The sequence below is a fragment of the Desmodus rotundus genome, chromosome 11, assembly GCF_022682495.2.
Source record: "Desmodus rotundus isolate HL8 chromosome 11, HLdesRot8A.1, whole genome shotgun sequence".
Taxonomy (NCBI): Eukaryota; Metazoa; Chordata; class Mammalia; order Chiroptera; family Phyllostomidae; genus Desmodus; species Desmodus rotundus.
The window spans coordinates 98,490,569-98,503,830 of record NC_071397.1 but is presented as its reverse complement, the minus strand read 5'-3'; the positions used below and the strand labels follow the sequence as shown (position 1 = coordinate 98,503,830).

The 13,262-nt window shown below is 45.7% G+C and overlaps 1 protein-coding gene across 1 annotated transcript in view; it reads left to right on the top strand.

Moving 5' to 3' along the window:
* Positions 1-1,175: 1,175 nt before the first annotated feature.
* PLG (plasminogen) overlaps positions 1,176-13,262 on the top strand; it is a 38,417-nt gene continuing 26,330 nt past the window's right edge. Inside the window, exons 1-6 of the mRNA XM_024552236.3 lie at positions 1,176-1,333; positions 5,272-5,407; positions 6,631-6,737; positions 9,933-10,047; positions 11,476-11,615; positions 13,018-13,138. Of these exons, the coding sequence (XP_024408004.2) occupies positions 1,285-1,333; positions 5,272-5,407; positions 6,631-6,737; positions 9,933-10,047; positions 11,476-11,615; positions 13,018-13,138 (668 nt within the window). The 5' untranslated portion in view covers positions 1,176-1,284. The remainder of the gene's footprint in view (positions 1,334-5,271; positions 5,408-6,630; positions 6,738-9,932; positions 10,048-11,475; positions 11,616-13,017; positions 13,139-13,262) is intronic.

Sequence of the window (13,262 nt, the reverse complement as noted above, 5' to 3'; positions counted from 1 at the left end):
AAGCCCATCTATTGCTGATTTCTCATCTTGCTTCCTCCTTGCGTCCCCATTGGTAAACAGGGCCACCAGCCCTGAGAGGGGAGAGGCGAACTGGAGGAGAGAAGAGAGGCTGGGATGAAGCCGAAAATCAGGAAATGCCACTAGGCCATCCCTACCGCTCACAATGGTGTCGCCTCCTTGCTCTCCAGCACGTTTTGGTCCTGCAACTTCTACAGGGCACGTCAATCCCAGTGAACTGTAAGAAGGTTCCGCCTCCACAGCTCACTGGCTGGTTTACAGAAGGGAATTTCATAGTCTGGAGAAAGGAGTTTCTTGTTCTGGTTTCACATTCAGAGTAGAGTCCATTTAGCTGTTCCTAACTATTTTTGGACACTAAAATAGGAGTTTTAAAGCATTCACTTCCTCACTCATTCTAGCCTGAAGTCAGGGAAAAGTACAGAATTCACAATTAAAATTGAGACAGACTCTTTAAACGTAATTTTGGCATTCTTGCTTTATTTCATGAGGCCGACACTCTAATGCATTGTGAATTCATGTGCAGAAGAGATCAATATTTTTCTAAGATCATTGATAATCATGGAGAACATGTGAATCTACTGGGCCTAAAGAATTTCAATAATAATAAGATGTCTTCACTTACATATAATTTCCACACTGGGAGGATGTGGGGATGCTAACAACGAAGCCCGAGCTCTCACATGTAACCTAAGGCCTAAATAGTTTGTGCATTAGCTTCCCTCCTTGTTGGCTGGGACACCTTGGAGAAGTTCAACTTTATTAACCCCATCCAAAAATGGGGATGACAATAACAGTGCTTGTTTGAAGGTTGAGTGAAACTATGCAAGTGCATCCCTTAGCCAAGTGCCTGGCATAGGGAAAGTTCTCAGCAAGTGTTAGCTATTACTATGACACTATTATTGTTGTTACTGTTACTATTATTTACCCAAAAGGAAGAGAATGGAAGAAGAGGGGAGGAAGCAAGACCAAGTGGGACTGGCGAGGGACTGGGGCAAGCGGAGGGATGAGGAACAGAGGCAGCGCAGCCGCCGAAGGGGCGGGGCTGCTTGCGCCATTTCCCAACATTTGTTGCAGATGCAAACATGTTGTAAGACCCTCCGTCAAGGTAATATTTGAGCCCTTCAGAGCACAGGGGCATCAGGCCTCTGAGATAATGATTAACTCCCCGCGATCGCTTTGTTTGTGGACGCACTTCCTGTCCTGTAAGTCCATCGCACCTCGGGGCTGGGACACTCGGCTGTGTGGACTCCGGTGGCCCGTTCCGAAATGGGGCACGAAGGGGTGCTGCTGCTCCTTCTCTTGTTTCTGACTTCAGGTAAGACTGAGGCATTTTGTCACTTTCATCGCTAATTGTGTCCTAGCAATGTCTTAAAAACAGACACTGGATGGTTTTAGGAGCAACTGGTTTAACTTGGCTTCTGATTCCTGAGATTCCCAGATCAAAATCTAAACATAAGATTGAGGAGTTTGTCAAGAAATAAGTTTAATTTCCATGCAAATCCTGGAGACAGATGGGTAAAGGGAAAGAAATGAGTGGTTCTTAAAATGTAAAAGATTGAGCGTAAATAATAGTTATTTTGGTTGACAGAAAATAGCCCATATAGTGAATGGCCCCGGCTCTTTGCCTGGTTCTCGGTTTGATTAGTTTAGGTCATGTCTGTTAAGATGTCATACTCTCCTCACTTTAAAATGTACACAGTGAAACATCTCCTTGACTATGTTCTTTGACCGGGCTGTTGTTGCATTTACTGGTTTCCTGTTTGCTGTGAATTAACTAAGGCTTTTCCATGCACAAATGTTTGCTTCTGTGCCTGGAGGAATCACAGGCTTTGATTTGACAAATGAGGCGTGCACATAGGAATTCAACACATACGCAGTGCTTGAGGTGTGCCAGGCACACTTTCATAAATACATACACGTCTCTGTCCTTTACTAACACTCGTTTATTTAGCCGGTGCAATAGGTAGAGTAAAATATTCATCCCCATGTTATAGATAACTTAATCCATACCAAGGAGAATCATATTATTTGCCTGTGGACTCAACTCCCAAATCCAGAGAGTGAAGAAACCGGGACTTAATCCGGGGCTTTCCAAGAAGGAATCTTGGTGCCCTTCTCACTTTCCAACTTTGTTTAAACATGCTGTATAATACTCTAAGCATGTCCTTCTAGACCCTTTTTCCTTGACAGCTTTATTGTGATGTAACCCACACACTACGCAATCCACCCATTTAAAGCATTCAGTCCGATGGGCCCCACTGCATGCGGAGTGGTTCACCCACTGCCACAGTATCTGCACTTGTTCATTATCCCCCAACCACTCATACCCTCGGTTGTCGCCCCAACCCCCTTTCCTTTCCCTTCGCCCCGCCCCCTCCCAGGCCCGTCTCCCCTGGCAATCACTCCTCTACCTTCTGTCTCTGATTTGCCTATTTCGGACATTTCATATAAATGGAATGGTATATAACGCAAGCAGCTCCTCCTGTAAACAGCATATAGGACCTTGAGATTAAATTTATAAATCACAAGGTGTGCTTTAGAGTCAAATACATTTGAATTGAGTGGAGTCGTGCAAAGAAATGTCAAAGAACGTGGCATAAGATTGTACCAAGAGATTTTCTTGGAAAAGGGTTGTGTGTGGGTGTGCAAGTCTTCACCCTCCCTTCCAGCCCGGGGAAGGCCGGGCCTGGGGCACTAGGAACTGCTCCATGGGTCACACTCAAATCTTAGAACAAACTTCTCTGCAACAGGATTAACATCTGACCTCGCCCACGTGGGGGAAAGCCTTTCACAGCTCTTTTTGAAAGGAAGGCATTTCCTCTCTCTTTCTGAGAAGCGGTTCATCTTTTCAATGCACAAAACCACCTGGGAGAGGAAAAATACTCTTTCACAGCCGTTCTCAGTGATAGGTGGGTAAGGGGTTTGCATTTCACAAACCACTGGCCCCGTCTTTCAAACACACAAGCATGGGTGTGCACATATGCCACGCAGAGACTGAACAACAGGCAAACCTACACGATCAGTAAAATACACTTGCTTTGGTAGCAACCTACGTCCACATTAGCCTAGAGCAACAGTTTCAATCGGTGTGCTGGAAGAACTTTTACAACATGCAATACTTGACTATTTAGTCAGGGAGCATGGACCTCTTTTCCCTTAGATTGTCAAATAAAAAATGACAACAGCCAACACAACAATAGCCATCCGGTATAAACAAATCCAAATTATACCTACTTTTGGGTCAGATTTGCAAAACATGTGACATTTTTTTGATGTGCTGCAGAATTTTAATAATTAGTTTATGTGTGCCATGAGATGAAAAAGGTTGAAAATCACTGTTCTAGAATATAAAACTATTTTTCTTACTAAAATGATTGGTTTACTATGTCTTGGTCAACAAATAAACTGCATTATATTCTATTGTCATTTGAGCCCTAGAATTGAATAAAAGACAGTATTTGGGGAAAATTTTTGGAATAAAATAGAAAATGAATCTCTTCGGGGACATCTCTGGGACATTTGATGCTAAGGTGGATCTCAGCAGCTATGTGCCCTGAAACACGATAATAAAACCCAATTAAAGGTAACAATTAAAGCACTAGATAAACAGAAATTTTCTTGTTTGGACATCATTTACACCCTGGCCTGCTCCACTTTCTAAGAGTTCAAAAGTTCAATTTCAGTCTTTATAGGATTCACTTTATAGAGTTAACTTGCTTGTTTTCTGATTTACATCCTAATTTGTAGAGTTTACCAAAACACATCTCTTCTCGGAGACGAGAGCTCAAAGTGAGAGAAAATGCCAGATGGTGGCAGACGGTGGCATGGGTACTGGTCTAAAAGGTCCGTTGCTCCATAATCTTCTCACGCCGCCATCAAGAGCTGTCTGTGTACTGTGCTTACATGGCACCAGCCACCTTCCCGTGCAGCAGCCACCTGGCAGCTTGGAGTGCCTTACCCGGAGGAAGGAGGAAGAGGCGGGAAGGGGCTGGGTCTGTCTCCGCCCATCAGGGTAGATGGCCCTGGGCAGTGTGGCATTTGCAGGGCGTCCGGGATGGCCTTTCTGAAAAAGAGAATCTGACTCTTCACGATCCTTCCTACGGACCATTTTCACTGGCGCCGACCTGCTTTAGAATGCCTCCTCTTTGAAAAGTTTTCGTGACCGCCCATGCCCTGCCCAAAACGCTCCCTTCACAGCCAGGCTTCTGGAAAGACAGCCCCTCTGCTGTTCCTACCGCCGCTCGTGGTCACTCTCCCATCGCCTCCATCTGGCTCTGGTCCCCACCACTCCCCTCAGAGTGCTCAAGGTCGCCGTGTTGCCCAATCCCCTTTAGGCAAACTTTAGGAAACTTTGCTATCTTTATTTTATTAACCTCTTTTGGCCTCTCACCCTGTGAAAATCACCAGTGTGTTCCACGCTCAAAGGACAGAGGCCAACTTCCCCAGGCTGGGGACAGGGCTGCTAAGCCCAGCCAGGTACCTGTAGGCCTGGAAGCATGGTTCAGCCCCTCGGCCTCAGGAACAAGGGGGCAGAGTAACCTTCAGACAGATTCTTAGCCTTCAGTTTTATCCACAGAAAACTCAGGACCAGTATTTGACTGATTTTTTTATAATTTCTTCCAAAATGCCAAATATCTGTCATCATCACAGAAGAACTTATTTCTCTTTAATTAGTAGTGACATGTCCCTGAACTAAGCCCAGGATTAAAATGGCCTTGGATTATAGCGGAGATTAGTTCAGGTCCTGTTTACCCTCAACTCCGTCAACTCACCAAACAATGTCGTATCTCGAGGTGGACCCATTCAGAGGATGCTAACCCTGTCAGTGTGAGGGGCAGGGTGACAGCCACAGTTTGTGCTGCTGTCGATCGAGCTACGGCTCCACAATCTTCCGTTGCCCAGGGATGAACAAGTCCTCCATATCAGTAACGAGGTTGCCACCGGTGGCCCGTTGCAGCTCGGCAATCAACAGCAAACAGACCACATTTACCCTTTGTTAAGGCTTCCCACTCAGTTACACCGCAACAGAGACATTACATTCTTCTAATCCACACATCTGCCCATCCAGTTGATCTTTTAACACATTGCAGTCTGTAAGTGGGACATTTTTATTCATGGCCATCCATTCTGCTTCCTGGAAAGCAGCGTGTCTTATCTGGTGGGTACGCAGTGAATAGGTGATGAAGTCACCACCGTCAAACTATGGTTTCGATGAATTCTACCAGCCGCCCCACTTTTTCCTTCCACTTGCAGGTCACGGAGACCCCCTGGACAGCTACGAGAACACGCAGGGGGCGGCGCTAGTGACTAACAACAAGAAGAACCTGAAAGCCAGCAGCACAGCCGATTGTGCACTGAAATGTGAGACAGAAACAGAATTCGTTTGCAGGTATTTTTACTGTCATTGAACCTATGACACTACTGTCTCGTTGTTTGAGACACTATTCTTTCAATGTCAAGAATGTCGCTCGTGGGCTTGACAAAAGCGGGATTTAAGAGGAAAGAGGAATTTCCTGGGATTGAGGTTTGGAATCTGTATTTGAGCCCATTCCATTTCTTGTTAAATTTGTTAGTGTCCCCCTTAGAAAAATGCCCGCAAAGGAACTTATTTATTTCCCCACAAGACACGAGCAGCTATTATTCCGAGCTCTAGTTTTTCACATCATCATCACTAAATAGTCAGGGAGGGCCACATGTGTGGAAGTGCTCCAGACCCTAAGGAGCAGAGAAGCGTGGAGACAGTGACGCAGTGTTTCTGACGAGTGGCCCTGTGGAGAATAGCTCTTTGTACCGATACGTGGTCCCGACCTTGCCCACGGTAGTGATGGTGTAGTCACAGAAATTGGACAAAATGTATATTTAAAAGAACACAGCCAATGTGAGGTATCAATAAGTGACATAACCAATACATGCTCCATACAATTCAGAGGGAAGAACAATTCCTAAGTGCTGATGCAGTTCGGAGGGCCTCAGGGAGGAGGTGGGACCTGAGCTGGGCTTTGACGGGTGAGTGAGAGCTTGCAAATACTGATAAGGCTGGAGGCATTCCAGGCGTTGCACCGGTTGAGGGATCAAGAATGGACCAAGGAGGCTAAAACAATAGGGTCATGTAAGAGATGGGACTGCAGAGGCAGCCGTGGATGGCTTTCAGTGACATCTTCGGCAAGACCACGCAGATTGGCAAGGATGTGTGAGCGGGAAGGGGTACAATGGAGAGGTATAGGTCAAGGGGAAATGACAGGGGTCATATAGTCCATTTGGGGAATAAGTTCAAAGCAGTCAGATTTGCGTCTTTCCAACACAAAAGGAAATATTCTGGAATTTAAGAACATGAATGAAGAAACGGGAGAGCAGCTGAAACAGAAAGAAAATTTGGAGGACCGGAAGGGAGAAAGTCAAGTTAGAAAGAAACCAAGAGTAGCCACTGTGTTGCTGGGCTGTTTCCATAGTGTCTCCTTGATAATGGCCCCCATTAAATTGAAAGTACCCAGGTTCTGAGCTCCTTGATCTGTCAAGAGATACAATTATCTTTAGAGTCTCCTGTTTCTCAATACAAGTTTGCTTTCTAATTGAAGGAAAACATTGGTTGAGTTTCCTGGTTCTCTTCCACAGGGCATTCCAGTATTATGGGAAAGGGCAACAGTGTGTCCTAGTGGACGAAAACAGAAACACGGCCATCTTGGCCAGGATGAGAGATGTTGTTTTATTTGAAAAGAGAAGTGAGTATAATGTTTTCTTTTTAGTCCTCCTCCTGTTCATTTACTTCTCCTCCCCGCCCTCCCCCTCTCTTCCCCCGCCCCTCCTTTGTGTCTGTGGTTTAAGAGACCACAGAGTAGAGACGCTGTGTGGGGGGCAGCGACATAGAATTGGGGGTCAGGGCCAGGTATGGCCGTGAACCCACTATGGCAGCTCGAGTGAGTATATCACTGTACCTTTTATGGTTTTCTTTTCTTAATTTCAAAACCGAGGGGACACTTCTACCTCTATGACTCTGAAAATAAAATATTCAAAACTTCATTTTATGTTTTAAGGGGGAGCGGGGTGGTCTAGATGTTCCTTATGGTCTTGACTTTGTTCTGCAGGGACAATGGGCCTCAAGCCCCAGCTTTGGGACTAAAGCCTGGAGAAACAAAGAAGCACCAACATGTTTTAACTACCCAGTAGCATTTGCATAGAGACAAAATTTTTATTTTTCGTTTTAAACTTTCCCCTTGGAGGGGGGGCATGGTCTACATTTCCCTCAGACTCTGAAATATTGTCTTTTGAAAATGGGCCAGAGTCATAGTTTCTTTTCCATAGTTTTCTTCGGAATCCTAGATTGGTTGGGCCACTGGTTAGGATGACAGATGGCCTACCTTTCTATGGAAATTGCATGTCTTTTTGGACATGAAAAAGGTCATGAAGTACGTATGAAGATTTAAGTGAAAGTTTGATGTTTTTAAAACTGCCTCCTAAACTCTATGGCCGGCGAGGTATTAAGACCATTTATATTGTAACAAGCTGGCTTTGCAAGTGTCGGGTTATCAAGTATAGGGTTTCTTGTCTTTCTGGTTCCTTGAAAGACAAGGAACATCCCATTTCGTGATTGTATTTTTGACGATGATTGGAAACATTCTCTCCAGTCCCACTACAGCACTCAAAGATTTCTGAAGTTTTCTTTAGGTCAGGGATCTCTGCTATGCATTGACCCACCTCCTCAGGTCTAATTAGCTGTGGGTCTGCTTTCTTCCCTCCTTCCCACTGTTTATCTTTAATTCTTGAGATTAAAGTGCTGAATAGATCTAAAACTTTCCTGAAGTTAATAGTTCTTACAAATAGTGAGTAAAGGAGGAGATACATCGGATGACCTACTATCCACCAGATTTACAAAAGTGGGGTGAGGGGTCAGTGGGATTCTCAGCACTAACATCAAATGCCACGTGCAAATTGTTAAGCAGGAGGGACATGGCAGTGCCACTGGCCTCTCAGCTTGCACAGTTGCAGTTGCCCATTTTCCAGGTGCCAGAAAGGAGTGAAAGGTTATGTAAACGCTGGCAGGTACATGCAAACACAGGAGAGGTCCAAAGTCAAAAGTCAGTCATTTTCGGGTGCTTGTTGCTTTGCTGTGGAGTGTGGACCCACCAGCAATTTTCTGGGAATAGTCGGTGTCCCATTGCCACCTGCCACTCGCTGCCAAAGCCTCTGCCACCACCTGGTCTAAGCTGCCATTGTCCCTGGCCAGGTCCCTGTAGTGGCGGGTCTGCAACATCCCTGCTTCAAAAACTCAGTGCCCCTGGAATAAAATCCAGACGCTTGCCAAGGGCTACAGGCTCCCCACCTCTGCCCCATCATTGAAGCCCACCCCGTTTGCTGGGCTCACTCAGCCTGCACCTGCCCCTGACACATGCGAAGCACCTGTGCCTGCTGCCTGGGACCCTCTTCTGTTTTCTGGGGCCAGGCCCTTCTCACCTCCCAGGTCTCCGCTCAAGCCTCAGCTCCTTTGCAAAGTCTCCCCTGACTGCTGGGCCTCGAAAGTGCCTTGAGTTTACACCTCGGATAAGTGTTGTAGGCCTACTGTAAGGGTAAACCTCAATGAAGGGCACCTGCAATCTTTATGCAGACAGCTGGGTTAAAAACTAGTTTACTATAGGTGTGTTAGAAATCCTCTCCCCAGATAATTGGTCAATTAATTAAAATCTCGGCTAAAGTGGGGAATCATGAAAGGTGATACACCTACACGTTGAATAGTTTATAGTTTCACTGAAAACGCAAGTCTGCATTGGCACATTTGGGGAGGAGGCTTTTTGTCTCTGAATGTGGGCCACCAACAGGAGCCGCCTGGTGCGTTTCTTGCCTAAACTAAGTGCCGTGTCTACGAAATCCGTGCCTTCTCTTTGAAATGGAGCAAGGTCTAAGACATCTGTTCATCGATCCGACTGTAAAACACCTTTATATTTTTATGATCTCCCCCCAAACTCATAGAGTCGACTCTGAGTGATTTCCCTGCAGCGGATTCGATAGCAGTTTTTAAAACCATCCAACTCTTTCAAGACCTTAAAAGCATTCAACTTAGTTCAAAATAAGCCTTTTTTCCTCATTCATTTTCTCATACAGTATTACAGCTTATAATACTGTAATAACTGTGTATTCTGCCACATTAGATACTCTTTCCTCAAATATAGCGAGCTGTATACAAAGTGTTGTCAGTCAAAACAATTGACTCTTGGTAAGCATAAGACCCAACTGGTGGCACCGGAAGTGGGTGGACACACAGGAAAGCAGCCTGCTAGCCGCAAGTTCCCACCCCAAAACATGAGGGACACAGGCGGGCACCTGGCAGTGTGCTTTAAAGACAGGATGGAGCCCCTCCCCCGTGATTGTTAAGTGGTGGCAGGTCAAGAGCGTGTGCTGTGAACATTTAAAGCAGACTGCGGTTTTATCACCCTGTGTGATGCTTTTCATATTTCTAATTCTGGGAGCTTCAAAGAACAGAGGTGGTGTGGATCTCTTTCAGCTCCTAAAAAGCCCACCCTGTCCAAAAGCCTTTATTTCTATTCCCTTTGCTCTCTCAACAAGCTGCTGATTTTCCCTGTCACACATCACTACGAGGCTGCGTCCTTGATAACTTTCTACAACCAGCCCCCCTGAGGCCACCAGAATTTGAGTTCCACAGCAGGAGGGCCTTCCCCTGTTCCACACGCCACCCAGCATTGTGCCGGTACATGGAGGGGCTGCGGCTTGGAATACATGCATCCAGGCACCAAATGGCTTCGTTAGCTGTGACTCCTCCACAGACACAAAGGGTGGTCTTGTGTAGTGGGACCTTGGTGTTGTCTACCGTGCACATCCTTTCTCTCAACGCGACAAGCAGCGCAGGGCTTTGCCTGACTCTCTGGTTGTACAAGGAATTGACCGCCGTGTGGACTTCTTTTCAGTTTTCCTTTCAGAGTGCAGGACCGGAAATGGAAGGAACTACCGGGGGCTAGTGTCCAAAACGAAAAAGGGGCTGACGTGTCAGAAATGGAATGACACTTCTCCGCACGTACCCAAGTAAGGCTTTCTCTTTCATCTCTGTGTTCATCTAGTGTACTTAGAAAGTTCCACCCCCTCGAACCGCAACCAGAACAGGTGGCCAAGCAGGTGCAGCGAACCTTATGGATGTCGCTGTGGAATGGGTCAATTACTTACAGACTAAATGCAGAAAATTGTTGTTCTCCATTTAATCTTGTGTATGTACTTTTCTGGAACACCTACATCACAGAAAGACGCCTAGTTTAAAAGAGAAGAAGAAGAACAACAAAACCCTGAATTCTAGGCTGAGTCTGAGAGAAAACCCAAGATGACCATGTTTGGGACTTAGCTGAAATCCAACCTACACCACATTAGAGCTCTCGCCGCGTGTTCACCGCAGCGTTGCAGAGGGAGAGAGTAACTAAAGTATACATGACACATGCGGGATCTCGCAATTTGCTTATTGATTTAGTGGCTGTCTCTGTATGTTTCCCAGTAGGACATCAGGTGTCGTGACGTTTGCGGTAACAACGCTTATCAAGTAGGATTTGGTGTCTATTACCCTGCCCCCCCCAGCCAAAAAACTTGCCTTTATTGCACCCCCCTGACATGGGAGTTGTAACATTCTTAGGAAGTTAGGGCTTATAGAGGTAAAAGGAGTAAACCAAACAGCCAAACCATAGCCTGTCAGGGCTCCCAGAGGTAATCTAGGTCATCTTTAGCCTGCAGGTGAGTGTAATCCAAAACAAAACCTGCCCTTTTAGACTCCGGGTTTTGGGCTTTTGATTTAACGTGTTATGTCTTCACAGCAACTCAACTCTAGATCTGAAAATGAGCTTCACTGCCCCGCCCCACCTATAAACTCGGCTGCATTTCAGAGAGGACATGGTGTTTGGAATCCGGCAGATCTGACGCGAATTCCTGAGATGCTACTTATTAATCGTTCAAACGCAGGCAACATTTGGTTTTACAGGGCTGCATCTCAGTTTTCTCCTGTGTGAAATAATAATTGCACATTCCTGGCAGGACTTCCTTATTGAGACTAAATGAGAGAACGTATAGAAAAGTTTCAGGGCAACCCTGGAGCACAATTCACACAGGCAAAATAGTGTTCACTACTGTTATTTTTACAGAAGCAACGGACAAAAGCAGGTGTTTTGAACAGATCAGGAACTTGCAAGGCTTGCGAGGCTTGTGCAGCTTTTGTTTCTACTGCCTGTACATAAAAAGTTTGGCTCTACTTCTAAGATGTGTCTGGAAATACAGTAACAATGGTAATGTTGGCCACTGTACTGAATACAGAAATTGAAAATCGGACAACACAAATCCTTCAGCACATAGCTAGAATACATTCGATGGCAGAACCTTGAACTTCAGACGGGAAACAGAAGCCACCTCAGTCTGTGCTGCTGATAACATGCTGACACTTCAAATGTAATCCAAGCGGTTCCTTTCCACCCTGCACAGGTACTCACCCACTAAAAACCCTTCAGAGGGGCTGGAAGGAAACTACTGCCGGAACCCAGATGGCGATGAGAAGGGGCCCTGGTGTTACACCACTGACCCGGCTACCCGATTCGACTACTGCGAAATCACTGAATGTGAAGGTCAGGCACAGCTCTAGATACTGCTTTCACATCTGCCCTCCCTCTGTCCGGTCATTTGCTGAGAGCCACTTCCCACAGGGATACTGTGAATAATCATTTAGTGCCATGTTGGACAGAACTGAGTCACACGTGAACCTCGTGGAAAGGCCCAAACTTTGCTCAGACCCCCAGTATTGACCTGAATTATTTTTATCAAAATGTTCCTTCAACATGTACCAATACAAAACTCTATGTGAACACCAGATACAAACTTTCTAGGCTTAAAGCTCAATAGAGTATAATGACAAAAACAGATTTGCGATTAAATAGTTGAGATAAAAACCACAAAAGCAATACAATTCAAATGAACAATATTCATTGAACGTGGGATACTTTCTTGTTGCACTGAAGCTAAGCAATGAGCCAGTTTTAAAGCAGCAGTTCGTTATCTGAATAAGCCAACCGATTTAATAGCACACCTCACAAGTCAATGCTAAAAATGAGAAAGATCCTATTGAAAAAAAGTATTCTTCATTTCACCTTTCCTGCTCCATTTATTGGTGCAAGGGGGGATGGAGGTCAGTGGGTATGTGCAGCCATGTGGCAGAGTGCTCACCTGTGACACTCAGGTCCCCATCACCTTGTCTCGTTCAACTCTGGGAACTCTATTTTTATACTGCGCTCTGAGGTCATTTGTCCCTTAATTGACACAAACACATCGTTGTGGTTGCTGAGTCTGACCCTCTTTTTCCTTAGGACCCCATACAACTTGAAATCTTATATTGCCCCGCTGCACCAGCTTATCTTAATCACTCCAAATCAAAGCTTCTATTTTTAAATAATGCGGGAAAGAAAAGAACAGCCAGCCACACTTCTCAGTCATACAAAAAGCGAACTGCCGCCAGCTGAGGTGAACCCGCTCCCCAGCAAGGTCACACATGCAGGCCAAAGCCCCGCATCGAATCCTGGGAGGGGGCAGCCATCTGTGAGATCGGATGATGTCATAGACATTTTTAAAGATCCTTATTGGAACCAAGACACCAAATATTATTTAAAAGTCCTAGTGGAGCCTTTACAGACTTCTGAGAATACATGCACCCTGCCCCGACCCCTCCCACCCAATAAGGGCCAGGGCATCCCAGTCTGAGGAAGCGGCACTGTGGAACTTCTGGATTTGGTCACGATTATTATAGCTGAGGAGGTCTCAACCCAAATATGCTAATTTTACCATTTGAAGGAAAGAGTGATATTTTAGGTTGTGTTACAAAATTGAGTATTGCCAATTTCATTGCCAAGTGATTGTCGGGAAGCGCGTGAGAACAAGGGGCAAGTGCCACTTGAGACGTCGCTAGTGGGACTCCAGCTTTCCCTCTGCTTCACACACTTCAGTTTCTTCCTTTCCTTCCTTCTTGTCCCTGCCCAGATGAGTGTATGCATTGCAGTGGAGAAAACTACAAGGGCAAAACTGCCAAGACCATGTCTGGACTTGAATGCCAGGCCTGGGACTCTCAGACCCCCCATGCTCACGGCTACTTTCCTTCCAAGTAAGTCAGTCACCCTGGGAAAGAAATCCAACGTTTACGGCTTTGGGGCATTTCATGTTATTCCGGTATTTTTGCATTCCTTGAGAAGGGAACATGTCTGGTGTTTTGGAATCTCAGAGTTTGC